Source organism: Oncorhynchus nerka, linkage group LG9b (assembly GCF_034236695.1).
Source record: "Oncorhynchus nerka isolate Pitt River linkage group LG9b, Oner_Uvic_2.0, whole genome shotgun sequence".
NCBI lineage: Eukaryota > Metazoa > Chordata > Actinopteri > Salmoniformes > Salmonidae > Oncorhynchus > Oncorhynchus nerka.
In genome coordinates this window covers 4773949-4787461 of record NC_088424.1, presented here as the reverse complement: position 1 = coordinate 4787461, position 13513 = coordinate 4773949, and the positions used below count along the sequence as shown (strand labels likewise).

Sequence of the window (13513 nt, the reverse complement as noted above, 5' to 3'; positions counted from 1 at the left end):
CATCGTTCTAGAGAGCTGATAACACCTGCACTCAGTGCTCACTGGAGCAGCGCAAGCAGCGATGACGTCATCCAGAAACATGACAGATAGTGGATTCATATAAAAACATATCATCTTTCGCAAAAAAATGTTTTAGCAGCCTTTAAGACACTTACGTGAATAATTTAATGGATCTTTTGTGAACAAAGGTGATGTATTATTGGAAATGTTCAAATTTGACTTATCTATGAGGCCGTCTATAGACGGGTTGGTTGTTTAGCAACAAAACCAATGCGGGCACAACTATGGGGCAAAACAGACGTGGTTGGCATGTGAGTCAAACGTCATCAAGTGAGGTGGCTATTGTACCTAAACTGAATGGAGAATTTATCAATCGATGCTCTGCTCTGTCACTCCACCAATGGGCTTTTTCGTTTCGTCGGGAAACAGGAACCCCCAATTCCCCTTTCTCTTTTAGGCAACGGACCTTGAAAGAGTTCCTTTTTTCTAGGCTCACAATAATTATGGAGCAGCACCACACGGGCTGTGTGAACCTTTGTAGTCTCACGAGCAATCTACCGGTGATCTCCTATCAAAAGCTGACGGATTTACATTACCTGAGCAAAGGTGGGTTCGGAAGCGTGTTCAAGGCACAGCATTCCGATTGGCGGACCACCGTTGCCATCAAGTGCCTGAAAATGGATTCTCCTGTTGGTGAAAGGTATTTTTGTTCAAGTCATTCTACCAGATTAAGTAGGACTATGCCATTAGGTTTTATCTGGCTAGAATCAGTCATTGCCTACTCAAATTAGATGTTGATTCATTTATCCAGAGACCCCTACGATTGCCTTACAGAATGCTGCTGCTGTCTACATTTTGGACTGACAATATTTTGGACTGACAATGACGCTATGTCAACAATCAGTAACAGCAACAGAGTGGAAGAGACCTTGATTTCTTCTCATGCCCCTATGAATGGGAGACTGTACTTTCTCTATACACATGAGAAAGCAACAGGAATGTTAATCCATGTGCCATCATGACACCATGACAGTAATGCCAAAAGGTGATCTAATCCAGGACTGTGTTTGCAGGGAGAGGAATTGCCTGCTGGAGGAGGCGGAAGTGCTCCACAAGGCCAGATTCAACTACATCATCCAGATCTTTGGCGTGTGCAACGAGCCTGAGTTCTTCTGCATCATCACCGAGTACATGAGCAATGGCTCGCTGGATCAGCTGCTTCACGAGGTAGGCCTACATACACTTAGTAAGAACAGTGTACGTGCATAAACAAGGGAGTCGGGACTGAGTCTCTTGCCATATCAGTCTATGGGGTGGAATATTTTTCTCCAACTGTTTCAAACAGAGTTATAGTATGAGTTCAATCATTTTCAATGGAGAAGCAGCCACTGAAGCGGTCAGCAGCATACCACCCTGCTTGTTTCTGAAGCTAAGCAGGGTCATGATTAGATAACCTTTTGGCATTCCTGGTCGGTCCCTAGATGGGAGATCAGATGCTGCTGGAAGTGGGGTTGGAGGGCCAGTAGGAGGCACTCTTTTCTCGGGTCTAAAAAAAGATCCCAATGCCCCAGGGAAGTGATTGGGGACACTGCCCTGCGTAGTGTGCTGTCTTTAGGATGGGATGTTAAACAGGTGTCCTGACTCTCTGTGGTTACTAAAGATCCCATGGCACTTATCGTAAGAGTAGGGTTGTTAACCCCGGTGTCCTGGCTAAATTCCCAAGCTGTCCCTCATACCATCACTGTCACCTAATCATCCCCAGCTTACAATTGGCTCACTCATCCCCCTCCTCTCCCCTGTAACTATTCCCCCAGGTAGTTGCTGTAAATGAGAATGTGTTCTCAGTCAACTTACCTTAGTTAAATAAAAAATTAAAACGGACAATTCAGGCTTTGGTATCAGAATACTGCTATGCTCCTACTAGGACGGGAAATGTGAGTGCTGCAATGTTGGTACAAAGTGTTTATGGCTCTTTAGCCATAATCAGGATATTTTTGACTAACCTTTTCTTGGCAACACTTTCTTCATTCTCAATGCAGAAGAAACCTGTCCATTTATAAGAGGCTGTGGTACTCCAAAAACCTGTTATTATTGTATATGGCGGCGAACCGTCATTCAGGGTAGGTGGGGCCATCTGTTTTGAGCCCCACATTTTTTTTGCCAAACCCCCCCCCAAAACAAATGTTTAAAAAATCATTTTAAATAAATAAAATAATAATAATATATATATATATACTACCGTTCAAAAGTTTGGGGTCACGAAGAAATGTCCTTGTTTTTGAAAGAAAAGCACATTTTTTGGTCCTTTAAAATAACATAAAATTGATCAGAAATACAGTGTAGATATTGTTAATTTTGTAAATGACTATTGTAGCTGGAAACGGCAGATTTTTTAAAGGGAATATCAACATAGGTGTACAAAGGCCAATTTCAGCAACCATCACTCCTGGGTTCCAATAGCATGTTGTGTTGGCTAATCCAAGTTAATAATTTTAAAAGGATAATTGATCATTAGAAAACCCTTTTCCAATTATGTTAGCACAGCAATAAACTGTTGTGCTGATTTCAAAGAAGCAATAAAACTGGCCTTCTTTTGAGTATCTGGAGCATCAGCATTTGTGGGTTCGATTACAGGCTCAAAATGGCCAGAAACAATTAACTTTCTTCTGAAATCAGTCTATTCTTGTTCTGAGAAATAAAGGCTATTCCATGCAAGAAATTGCCAAGAAACTGAAGATCTCGTACAACGCTGTGTACTACTCCCTTCACAGAACAGCGTAAATTGGATCTAACCAGAATAGAAAGAGGAGTGAGAGAACCCGGTGCACAACTGAGCAAGAGGACAAGTACATTAGAGTGTCTAGTTTGAGAAACAGACACCTCACAAATCCTCAACTGGCAGCTTCATTAAATATTACACGCAAAACACCAGTCTCAAGGTCAACAATGAAGAGGCCACTCCGGGATGCTGACCTTCAAGGCAGAGTTCCTCTGTCCAGTGTCTGTGTTCTTTTGCACATCTTATCTTTTCTTTTTGTTGGCCAGTCTGAGAGATGGCTTTTTCTTTGCAATTCTGCCTAGAAGGCCAGCATCCCGGAGTCGCCTCTTCACTGTAGTATCAAAGCCAATGACGAATTTTCGAACCAAAACATTCTGCTTCACTTTCTCGTTCTCTCCCTACTATTTCCACTCTACCTTCTGTGTATACTTTTTGTTCACATGTACTCTTTCCCCTTGTCTCCTCCCACACTCTGTAGAATAACCTTTACCCCCTGCTGGCCTGGTCGTTGAGGCTGCGTGTCCTGTACGAGATAGCTCTGGGGGTGAACTTCCTACACAACATGACCCCCCCCCTCCTGCACCACGACCTCAAGACACAGAACATTCTGCTGGATGGAGAGTTTCATATCAAGGTGTGTGTGTGTGTGTGTGTGTGTGTGTGTGTGTGTGTGTGTGTGTGTGTGTGTGTGTGTGTGTGTGTGTGTGTGTGTGTGTGTGTGTGTGTGTGTGTGTGTGTGTGTGTGTGTGTGTCAACCTCAGTCTTATTAAGCTTGGACTCACATCTAATTCCTGTTTGCAAAGGCAATTTGTTACATTTTAAATTACATTTAGTATGACAGTTGTCTTCATGGTTTCAATTAGTGATGCACCGATATTACATTTTTGGTCGATAGCGATATTCCGATATTTTCCTTGCCATAGAAACTGATAACCATTATTTAAAAATTTATGCAGGCTTTTAAGCATTCTACTACAGTTAACGCACACACACATGGACACAGCGGTCTAAGGCACTGCATCTCAGTGCAAGAGGCGTCACTACAGTCCCTGGTTTGAATCCAGGCTGTATCACATCCAGCCGTGATTGGGAATCCCGTAGGGCAGTGCATTATTTCACTGTATCACAATTCCAGTGGGTCAGAAGTTTACATACAGTAAGTTGACGGTGACTTTAAACAGCTTGGAAAATTCCAGAAAATGATGTCATGGCTTTAGAAGCTTCTGGCTAATTGACATCATTTGAGTCAATTGAAGGTGTACCTGTGGATGTATTTCAAGGCCTACCTTCACACTCAGTTCCTCTTTGCGTGACATCATGGGAAAATCAAAAGAAATCAGCCAAGACCTCAGAAAATAAATGTTTGACCTCCACAAGTCTGGTTCATCCTTGGGAGCAATTTCCAAACGCTTGAAGGTACCATGTTCATCTGTACAAACAATAGTATACAAGTTTAAACACCACGGGACCACGCAGCCGTCATACCGCTCAGGAAGGAGAAGCGTTCTCCTAGAGATGAACGTACTTTGGTGCGAGAAGTGCAAATCAATCCCAGAACAACAGTAAAGGACCTTGTGAAGATGCTGGAGGAAATGGGTACAAAAGTATCTATATCCATAGTAAAACAGGTCCAATATCGACATAACCTGAAAGGCCACTCGGCAAGGAAGAAGCCACTGCTCCAAAACCGCCACAAAAAAGCCAGACTAAGGTTTGCAACTGCACATGGGGACAAAGATCATACTTTTTGTAGAAATATCCTCCGGTCTGATGAAACAGAAATAGAACTGTTTGGCCATGATGACCATCGTTATGTTTGGAGGAAAAAGGGGGAGGCTTGCAAGCCGAAGAACATCATCCCTACCATGAAGCACGGGGGTGGCAGCATCATGTTGTGGGGGTGCTTTGCTGCAGGAGGGACTGGTGCACTTCACAAAATAGATGGCATCATGAGATAGGAAAATAATGTGGATATATTGAAGCAAAATCTCAAGACATCAATCAGGAAGTTAAAGCTTGGTCGCAAATGGGTCTTCCAAATGGACAATGACCCCAAGCATATTTCCAAAGTTGTGGCAAAATGGCTTAAGGACAACAAAGTCAAGGTATTGGAGTGGCCATCACAAAGCCCTGACCTCAATCTTATAGAAAATTTGTGGGCAGAACTGAAAAAGCGTGTGCGAGCAAGGAGGCCTACAAACCTGACTCGGTTACACCAGCTCTGTCAGGAGGAATGGCTACCCGAAACGTTTGACCCAAGTTAAGCAATTTAAAGGCAATACACTCAATTAGTGTTTGGGAGCATGTAAACTTCTGACCCACTGGGAATGTGATGAAAGAAATAAAACCTGAAATAAATTATTCTCTCTACTATTATTCTGACATTTCACATTCTTAAAATAAAGTGGTGATCTTCACTGACCTAAGACAGGGAGTTTTTACTAGGGTTAAATGTCAGAAATGGTGAAAAAGTGAGTTTAAATGAATTTGGCTAAGGTGTATGTAAACTTCCAACTTCAACTGTACGACCTCATTTACCAGTAAAACATAATCAGAACTTATTTCTTTCACTTACTTTCTGTGCTGTTTCATTTGTTCAGTTGTTTCATTCTCAACCAGGATTTCACTGCTTTACATGAAGTTTCAGCTCTGTCTGTCCATGGCCTCTCTTCCTCAGTGCATACTGTCACTTTGTCCGTTTCCATCCTGTCCAGCTGTGTATTTAACACTTCACGTAAACCCTGTTTCTTGTCTGCATCGAAGTAGTGGTCCTTGTACATAGCATCGAGCATGGTGGCGACACAGTAAAGAGAATGCGACTGAATCGCTTGTTCACAGCCTGTGTCTGCAGTTTTGTTGAGCAGGTCTTTCAACGCCATGACAGCGGGTATCGCGTCTGCTGCAGGCGCAGTAGATGTGCTTATTTCTCGAGTCAGTTGTTCGAATGGAGCTAGCTAGTGTGTTCATGTTTCAAACATGTTCTCAAATGCCATTGAAGTGGCAGCAGCGGTATGACAACCAGCACATTCATGAGCGTGCAATACGACCCACTCTGCTGTCCGACTCGGCATGCTCATGGGGCAGATATCGCTGGTCCAAAAATGTCAGTCGTGAAGCTAAGAGCAGTGACTCTATTACTGTGGAACTCCGGTAGAGCAACATCTGAACCGGTGCTTGACCAGTCGGCGAAAGCCAGTGGGGGTCAGGGTTAGAGGGTTAGAATATGAATGAATCGGCACTCCATTATCCAAAGCAACCATCCTGCATCAACCAATTGGATCTTAATTTGTCCTTATTTTCATGCTAGTTGCCTAATGTGTCTTAACTTGGCCCAGATTTAATTTGGTTGTGCACCAACTCCACTTTCCAATGTCACTGAGAAATACTCAATGAACAATGAACAAGCTCTTCCCTGTTCTGGCATCCCAATGGTATAACCAGTTTCCACCTGATGCTAGGATAGCAGAGAGTCCATGCCCATCTTCTGGAAACGTCTGAAACCCAACTCTTATTCTTCAGAGTCTTATTCTCATAAGTTTAGACTTGTCTTTTCCTACCTGTACTGACTTTGTTGACAACATCTTTATTGAGGAAACATGTACCTAGGGCTACGACTCTGATACGCGGTTGTCTCACCTAGCTATCTTAAGATGAATGCACTAACTGTAAGTCTATCTGGGTAGGAGCATCTGCTAAATGACTAAAATGTAATGTAAATGTCTGTCCAGATAGCAGACTTTGGCCTGTCTAAGTGGCGCCAGCTGTCGACCAGTAAAGGCTCGGGATCCAAGCCACCTGAGATGGGAGGCACCATCATCTACATGCCCCCAGAGGAGTACGAACCCTCCAAAAACCGCTGTGCAGTCTTCAAACACGACATCTACAGGTGAGCCAGCCAACCAGAACCAGGGTTTGAGTTCTAGCTATGTTGACAGATCTCTTTGTGCTTTACAGAGCATCTCTGGCATGACAATGAAAATCCGTGCACTCGGCTAAAGTATGAAGTGATATGACATCCGGGCTACCGAGGAAGAATATTAACATTTCTTCAGACCACTGTCTTAAAGGTGCCTTCACGATTCAATGTGAAATATAAAACCTACCCAGATCTACTCAATGATTTACATTTTTTTTGTTTTGCAGTAATAATGACTGACAATAACTCCCTTAACCAAATCCTATGTGAGTCAAATGCAATTTGAAATGTGGGTGAAATTTGAATAGAAAATATGTTTCTCTGGAAGTTGAGCAGTCTTTCTGTGGTGACCCACCACTTTACAACACAACTACAACATTCTCAGTGTATATTTTTAAAGGGAGAGGAGCAGAAGTGTGTCAGCCAGCTAAGGATTTTTGACATAACTTTCTAAGAGAAGTCTCTGTACCGCAAGGCACGTTTATTATTTAACCTACGGTAAAACTACAAGGCACGTCTATTACTTAGCCGACGGTAAATCGGACCACATTCCTCACAAACAGTGAGGTACTTTGTGTTAAGCTCCAATTTCAATTTCTTCTCAGTGATTGACTATAGGGAGCTTGCCCTTTCTAGATGAACGCCCCCTTAAATTAATCCTTTGTTAGAGTGAATATGTCAAAAAGGAAACGTAGAAAAAAAGATATGACACTAGCCCTTCAACTTCCCCTAACCTCTGATTTACATTCACTGGGGCTTTTGGGACTTGAACAGATGTCATTATGACTGAGTCATTTTGTCACTGAAAATTGTGTTGGTGTAAGACTGAGGAAATTAAATGTGTGACTTCCTCCCTTTAAGGGAAGGCCAACTCATCTGACATAAGTGTTTTTTTGTCCCCAGAGGCTGCTATTCTAACTGTGGGCCAAATAATGTGATGTTCCTGTTTTTCGTGATGTTCCTGTTTTTAGTTACGCTATCATTATGTGGGAGGTGCTATCCAGGAGGATACCATTTGAAGGTAAGTCATTGTGTAGATTCTTTCTTTACTGTTAGAATGCATTGCATTTGCCAACATTAGTTCTGTATAAGAATCATGGATGTTAATGACCTCACTTTTGTGGAAGCATATACTGTAGCTTCATTCAAAAAATAGAATTTTGTCAGCTATATGCTTCCATACATATAGATTAGCCACATGACCTCACTGTGTTTGTAGTCAGTGACGTATACCAAACTCATGAGTTGACGTTTCTGGTCCTCTGCATGCTCGAAAAAAGGAAAAACAAAGACCAAATATAGTTGGTGGCAGCGGTGGGATTTCCAGCCTCAAGTGATATTAAACCTTCATTCAGAACTAAAACGCTGAGTGAGAATTGGTATGTTTTCTGTACAGAGGCAACCAACCCCATGCAGGTCATGTTCAGCGTACTGCGTGGGATACGTCCCGACATAGGCCTGGACTGTCTACCAGGGGACATCCCCAGCAGGGAGACACTCATCAACCTCATGACCTGCGGCTGGACCGCCAACCCTGACGAACGGCCCTGCTTTCTCAGTAAGAGACATAATAATAATAATAATAATAGTATATTTATTTTCTATAGTGTTTTTCATTACAAGTAGAATCTCAAAGTCACTTAAGTCAAATAAGGGAGTTCTTGGACAATAGTCTTCCACAACTTCAGATGCAGTTTGGAAAAGCAGTATCTTAAAGGGAGAGAGCATTGATGGTGCAGCCAGGCAGGGAGGTAGAGATCCTCTGACAGACAGGTCCCAGAGTGCTTCATCGGGCACCTCGTCGTCTTCGACGTTCACAGCTCTTCCTTTGTAGTTAGGCTGGATCGTCCACCACAAGAAGTGTAGCACCCACCTGGGTGATACTTCGGCGGCAGTAAGACCACCACACCTCGGCAGTAGTCCGGAGAAGCTCCCTATGAGGCGAGCCTCTCCATCCCCTCACACCCAGTCCACTTCCCTCCAGGAACCTGGGCAGGCCAACAAGCTGATGCTGCTGATCGGTATTGCTGCATCGTTCAAATCATATTTTAGCTTGCGAGCTCTAACCTTTGACCTCAATTCATTTGTAAGAGCCATGACCTCCAACTCATTACCTTAACGTAGGATGAAGTTGCCCCTAGACACAGATCTCAGATCAGTTTGGTGCTTTCCTAACCCAAATGGTTAGTTAAGGTTCTGTCTGATTCTGGATCTGCCCCTGTCACCTTACCTTGTTACTTGGAGCTGAAACCGTCCTTGATCAACATGTCTAGCGCAATATTTCAATGTATTATCAATGTATTATCTATGTAGGTGTTGCAAGTATACATTTGACCCTGAAAGCTACAGAGTCATAACCACTTCTCCCTGTCTTGTGCAGTGTGTGTGATAGAGCTGGAGCCAATGCTGAGGAGGTTTGATGAAATTGACATCCTGGAGGCCGTGCTGGAGGTCAAGAAGTCAAAGGTCAGTCAGTGCGAGACTGCACAGGACACAGGTCACAAGGAAAATAATTTGGCAGGATATGTTTGGCAGTGCAAACACGTTTGTCAATATATATACAGAGTTCCAAGTCATTCAGTGTGACTCAAGTAACACTGTATGTGTGTATTGCGAAAGGTTTTCGTTGCACAAATTTGATGACATCAGACCTGACCAGGGTTTGCAGCGTCGTGTTTCGTGATATGGCTTGAAATAGATGACTCGACAAATGACGAACAGAGAGACAAATGGATGACTTGACGTTTCGGTACAAATATTCCGGCACCGCCTACTTTTACTTTATTCTTCAACATTAGGAGGTGGAAGAAAATGTACACAGTGATTTGCATCTGTTTGTGGCATCGTATATCATATTCCCTCTCTTTCTCGTCCCCCTCTCTCTCTAGCTGATGAGGAGGGCAGGCTGCTACTCTGCCACACCCGTGGCGGGTGAGAAGGGGAGGGAGGAGAAGATTTTAAACATTCTGAAGGACAACCCCAGTCCTTGGCAAGTGAGTACACTGACCATTGAAACAGCACCATCCACAGGGGATAAAGTTCTGTCACTGCAATGGATTTCCGTCATATAGATTCTGGAGAGGACGTTTATGAGATCGGTGTAGATCAATAAAAATCTCTTGGGGGGGTCTGGTTTGGTTTGAGATGACACAGCTTAATGCAGACAGAATACAAATGTATTCTCAAATATTAGATTTTCTCAGTTATGCCGTGAGCACAGAACTGACATGCATGATTGTTGCTGAAATGCCAATGTTCAGATGAAGGAAATTTAAATAGTTTATAATGTACTTCACAGCGGCGCTCAACTCAGACAGCTGTATGTTGCGTACTCTAGCTGCTGGATAAGTCATTCAAAGCCTCTACTTTATCACTCAGGATATAACTTTCCAGTACTACTACATTTGCCATGTAACATTGTTAAAAGAACATCAGACAACACCATAGTAGAATAGTTTACCTAGTCGGCTTGAGGTTGTGTGTTTTATGCGAGATAAATATTCCTCTCGAGGCGCATTCAAGTTGTGACAGCCATAGGAGGGAAACGTATTCTGAAAGCAGTCAATGCACTACAAAGCACCCCCACACCTCCTCCCCCATGCTTCACCGGTGAGAAACACACATGCAGAGATCATCCGTTCACCTACTCTGTGTCTCACAAAGACACGGTGGTTGGAACCAAAAATCTCACATTTGGACTGATCAGAGCAAAGGACAGATTTCCACCGGTCTAATGTTCATTGCTCGTGTTTCTTGGCCCAAGCAAGTCTCTTCTTATTGGTGTCCTTTAGTAATGGTTTCTTTGCAGCAGTTTGACCATGAAGGCCTGATTTCACGCAGTCTCCTCTGAACAGTTGATGTTGAGATGTCTGTTACTTGAACTCTGTGAAGCATTTATTTGTGCTGCAATCTGAGGTGCAGTTAACTCTACTGAACTTATCCTCTGCAGCAGAGGTAACTCTGGGTCTTCCTTTCCTGTGGCGATCCTCATGAGAGCCAGTTTCATCATAGCGCTTGATGGTTTTTGCGAATGCACTTGAAGAGACTTTCAAAGTTCTTGAAATTTTCCGAATTGACTGACCTTCATGTCTTAAAGTAATGATGGACTGTCGTTTCTCTTTGCTTATTTGAGCTTTTCTTGCCATAATATGGACTTGGTCTTTTACCAATTAGGGCTATGTTCTGTATACCCCCCTACCTTGTCACAACACAACTGATTGGTTCTAGCGCATTAAGAAGTTAAGAAATTCCACAAATGAACTTTTAACAAGGCACACCTGTTAACTGAAACGCAGTACAGCTCACGATCTCATGGAAGCTGGTTGAGAGAATGCCAAGAGTGTGCAAAGCTGTCATCAAGGCAAAGGGTGGCTACTTTAAAGAATCTTTTGTTTAACACTTTTTTGTTTACTACATGATTCCATATATTTTAAAATGTAAAAAATAAAGAAAAGACCTGGAATGAGTAGGTGTGTTCAATCTATTGACGGGTACTGTGTATATTATACTGAATAAAAATATAATCGCAACAATTTCAATGATTTTATGAGTTTCATTTCATATCAGGAAATCAGTCAATTTAATTAAATTCATAAGGCCCTAATCTATGAATTTCACATGACTGGGCAGGGGTGCTGGATCCGTGTGGCTCAGTTAGTAGAGCATGGCACTTGCAACACCAGGGTTGTGGGTTCGATTCCCACAGGGAACCAGTATGAAAATGTAGGCACTCACTCTGGATATGGGCATTGTCGCTCTGGATATGGGCATCTCGTAAATTGCAGTCATGAGTGATCCTTGAAGGGCATAGGCCCACCCACTAGGGAGCCAGCCCTAGCCATTCAGAGTTTTTCCCCATCAAAGGGTTTTATTACAGACAGAAATACTCCTCAGCACCCCCCATCAGACGATCCCGCAGGTGAAGAAGCCGTTTGGACGTACTGGCAAATTCTCTAAAACGATCTTGGAGGCAGCTTATGGTAGAAAAATAAACATTCAATTCTCTGGCGACAGCTCTGGTGGACATTAAACCTTGAGACATCTGTGGCATTATGTTGTGTGAAAAACTGCACATTTTAAAGTGGCCTTTTATTGTCCCTAGTCAGGTGGATGGATTATCTTGGCAAAGGAGAAATGCTCACTAATAGGGATGTAAATACATTTCTGCACAACATTTGAGGGAAAGAAGCTAATTTTAGCAAATGTATACAAATATAAAATCTGAAATACATTATTTACCTAAGTATTCAGACCCTTTGCTATGAGACTCAAAATCGAGTTCAGGTGCATCTTGTGGTAAATTGATTGATTGAACATGATTTGGAAAGACCCCTGTCTATATGAGGTCCCACAGTTGACAGTGCATGTCAGAGCAAAAACCAAGGCATGAAATCGAAAGAATTGTCTGTAGAGCTCAGAGAGAGGGTTGTATCGAGGCACAGATCTGGGGAAGGGTTCCAAAAAATGTCTGCAGCATTGAAGGTTCCCAAGAACACAGTGGCCTCCATCATTCTAAAAAGGAAGAAGCTTGGAACCATCAAGACTATTTCTAGAGCTGGTTGCCCGGCCAAACTGAGCAATCGCGGGAGAAGGGCCTTGGTCAGGGAGGTGACCAAGAAACCGATGGTCACTCTGACAGAGCTCCAGAGTTCCTCTGTAGAGATGGGAGAACCTTCCAGAAAGACAACCATCTCTGCAGATCCCAACAATCAGGCATTTATGGTAGAGTGGCCAGACGGAAGCCACTCTTCAGTAAAAGGCACATGACTCCCTGCTTGGTGTTTGCCAAAAGGCACCTAAAGACTCTCAGACCAAGATTCTCTGATCTGATGAAACCAAGCCTGAATGCCAAACGTCACGTCTGGAGGAAACATGGCATCATCCCTAAAGCATGGTGGTGGCAGCATCATGCTGTGATGATGTTTTTCAGTGGCAGGGACTGGGAGACTAGTCAGGATCAAGGGAAAGATGAAATTAGCAAAGTACAGAGAGATCCTTGATGAAAACCTGCTCAGGACCTCAGACTGGGGTGGAGGTTCACCTTCCAACAGGACCACAACCCTAAGCACAGACCCAAGACAATGCTGAAGTTTCTTTGGGACAAGTCTCTGAATGTCCTTGAGTGGCCCAGCCAGAGCCCGGACTTGTACCCGATCGAACATCTCTGGAGAGACCTGAAAATAGCTGTGCAGCAACGCTCCACATCCAACCTGACAGAGCTTGAGAGGATCTGCAGCGAAGAATGGGAGAAACTCACCAAATACAGGTGTGCCAAGCTTGTAGTGTCATACTCAAGAAGACTCGAGGCTGTAATCGCTGCCAACGGTGCTTCAACAAAGTACTGAGAACACTTATGTCAGAACACTTATGTCAATGTAATATTTCTGTTTTTAATTTTGAATACATTTGCACACAAAAATGTACTAAATGTCACTAAATCAAACTTTTTAAATGCACTTCAAATGAAGTTTGATTTGATTTATTCATATTCTTCAACTTCATTCAACTTGTAGATAAAATGTGAAATCAACCAACATCCTTCATATAAAAGACAATATCAAAAGATAAAAGTGTATTATTAATATCGTGAATTTGGCATCCTATTTATAAGGCAAATAGTAATTACTTCTAAACTTCCAAAGATCCAGTCAATGAATGACAGTATACCCTAGCTACTCGATAAAATTATGGTGTCCTTTGTTGGACACATCAGATGTCAATGTAGCCTACATAAACCCAAACTCACTCCACATACAGCTTGTGTAAGAAACGTTTGTTACTTTCAACTATTCAATGTTATTTTGGTAGAATACGCAAAT

The 13513-nt window shown here is 42.8% G+C and overlaps 1 protein-coding gene across 1 annotated transcript in view; it reads left to right on the top strand.

Annotated features, from left to right (window-relative positions):
- The first annotated feature begins 501 nt into the window (after positions 1–501).
- LOC115114150 (receptor-interacting serine/threonine-protein kinase 2-like) overlaps positions 502–13513 on the top strand; it is a 28103-nt gene continuing 15091 nt past the window's right edge. The window contains exons 1-8 of the mRNA XM_029642166.2: positions 502–700; positions 1074–1227; positions 3258–3413; positions 6508–6665; positions 7667–7716; positions 8092–8253; positions 9076–9161; positions 9584–9688. Of these exons, the coding sequence (XP_029498026.1) occupies positions 504–700; positions 1074–1227; positions 3258–3413; positions 6508–6665; positions 7667–7716; positions 8092–8253; positions 9076–9161; positions 9584–9688 (1068 nt within the window). The 5' untranslated portion in view covers positions 502–503. The remainder of the gene's footprint in view (positions 701–1073; positions 1228–3257; positions 3414–6507; positions 6666–7666; positions 7717–8091; positions 8254–9075; positions 9162–9583; positions 9689–13513) is intronic.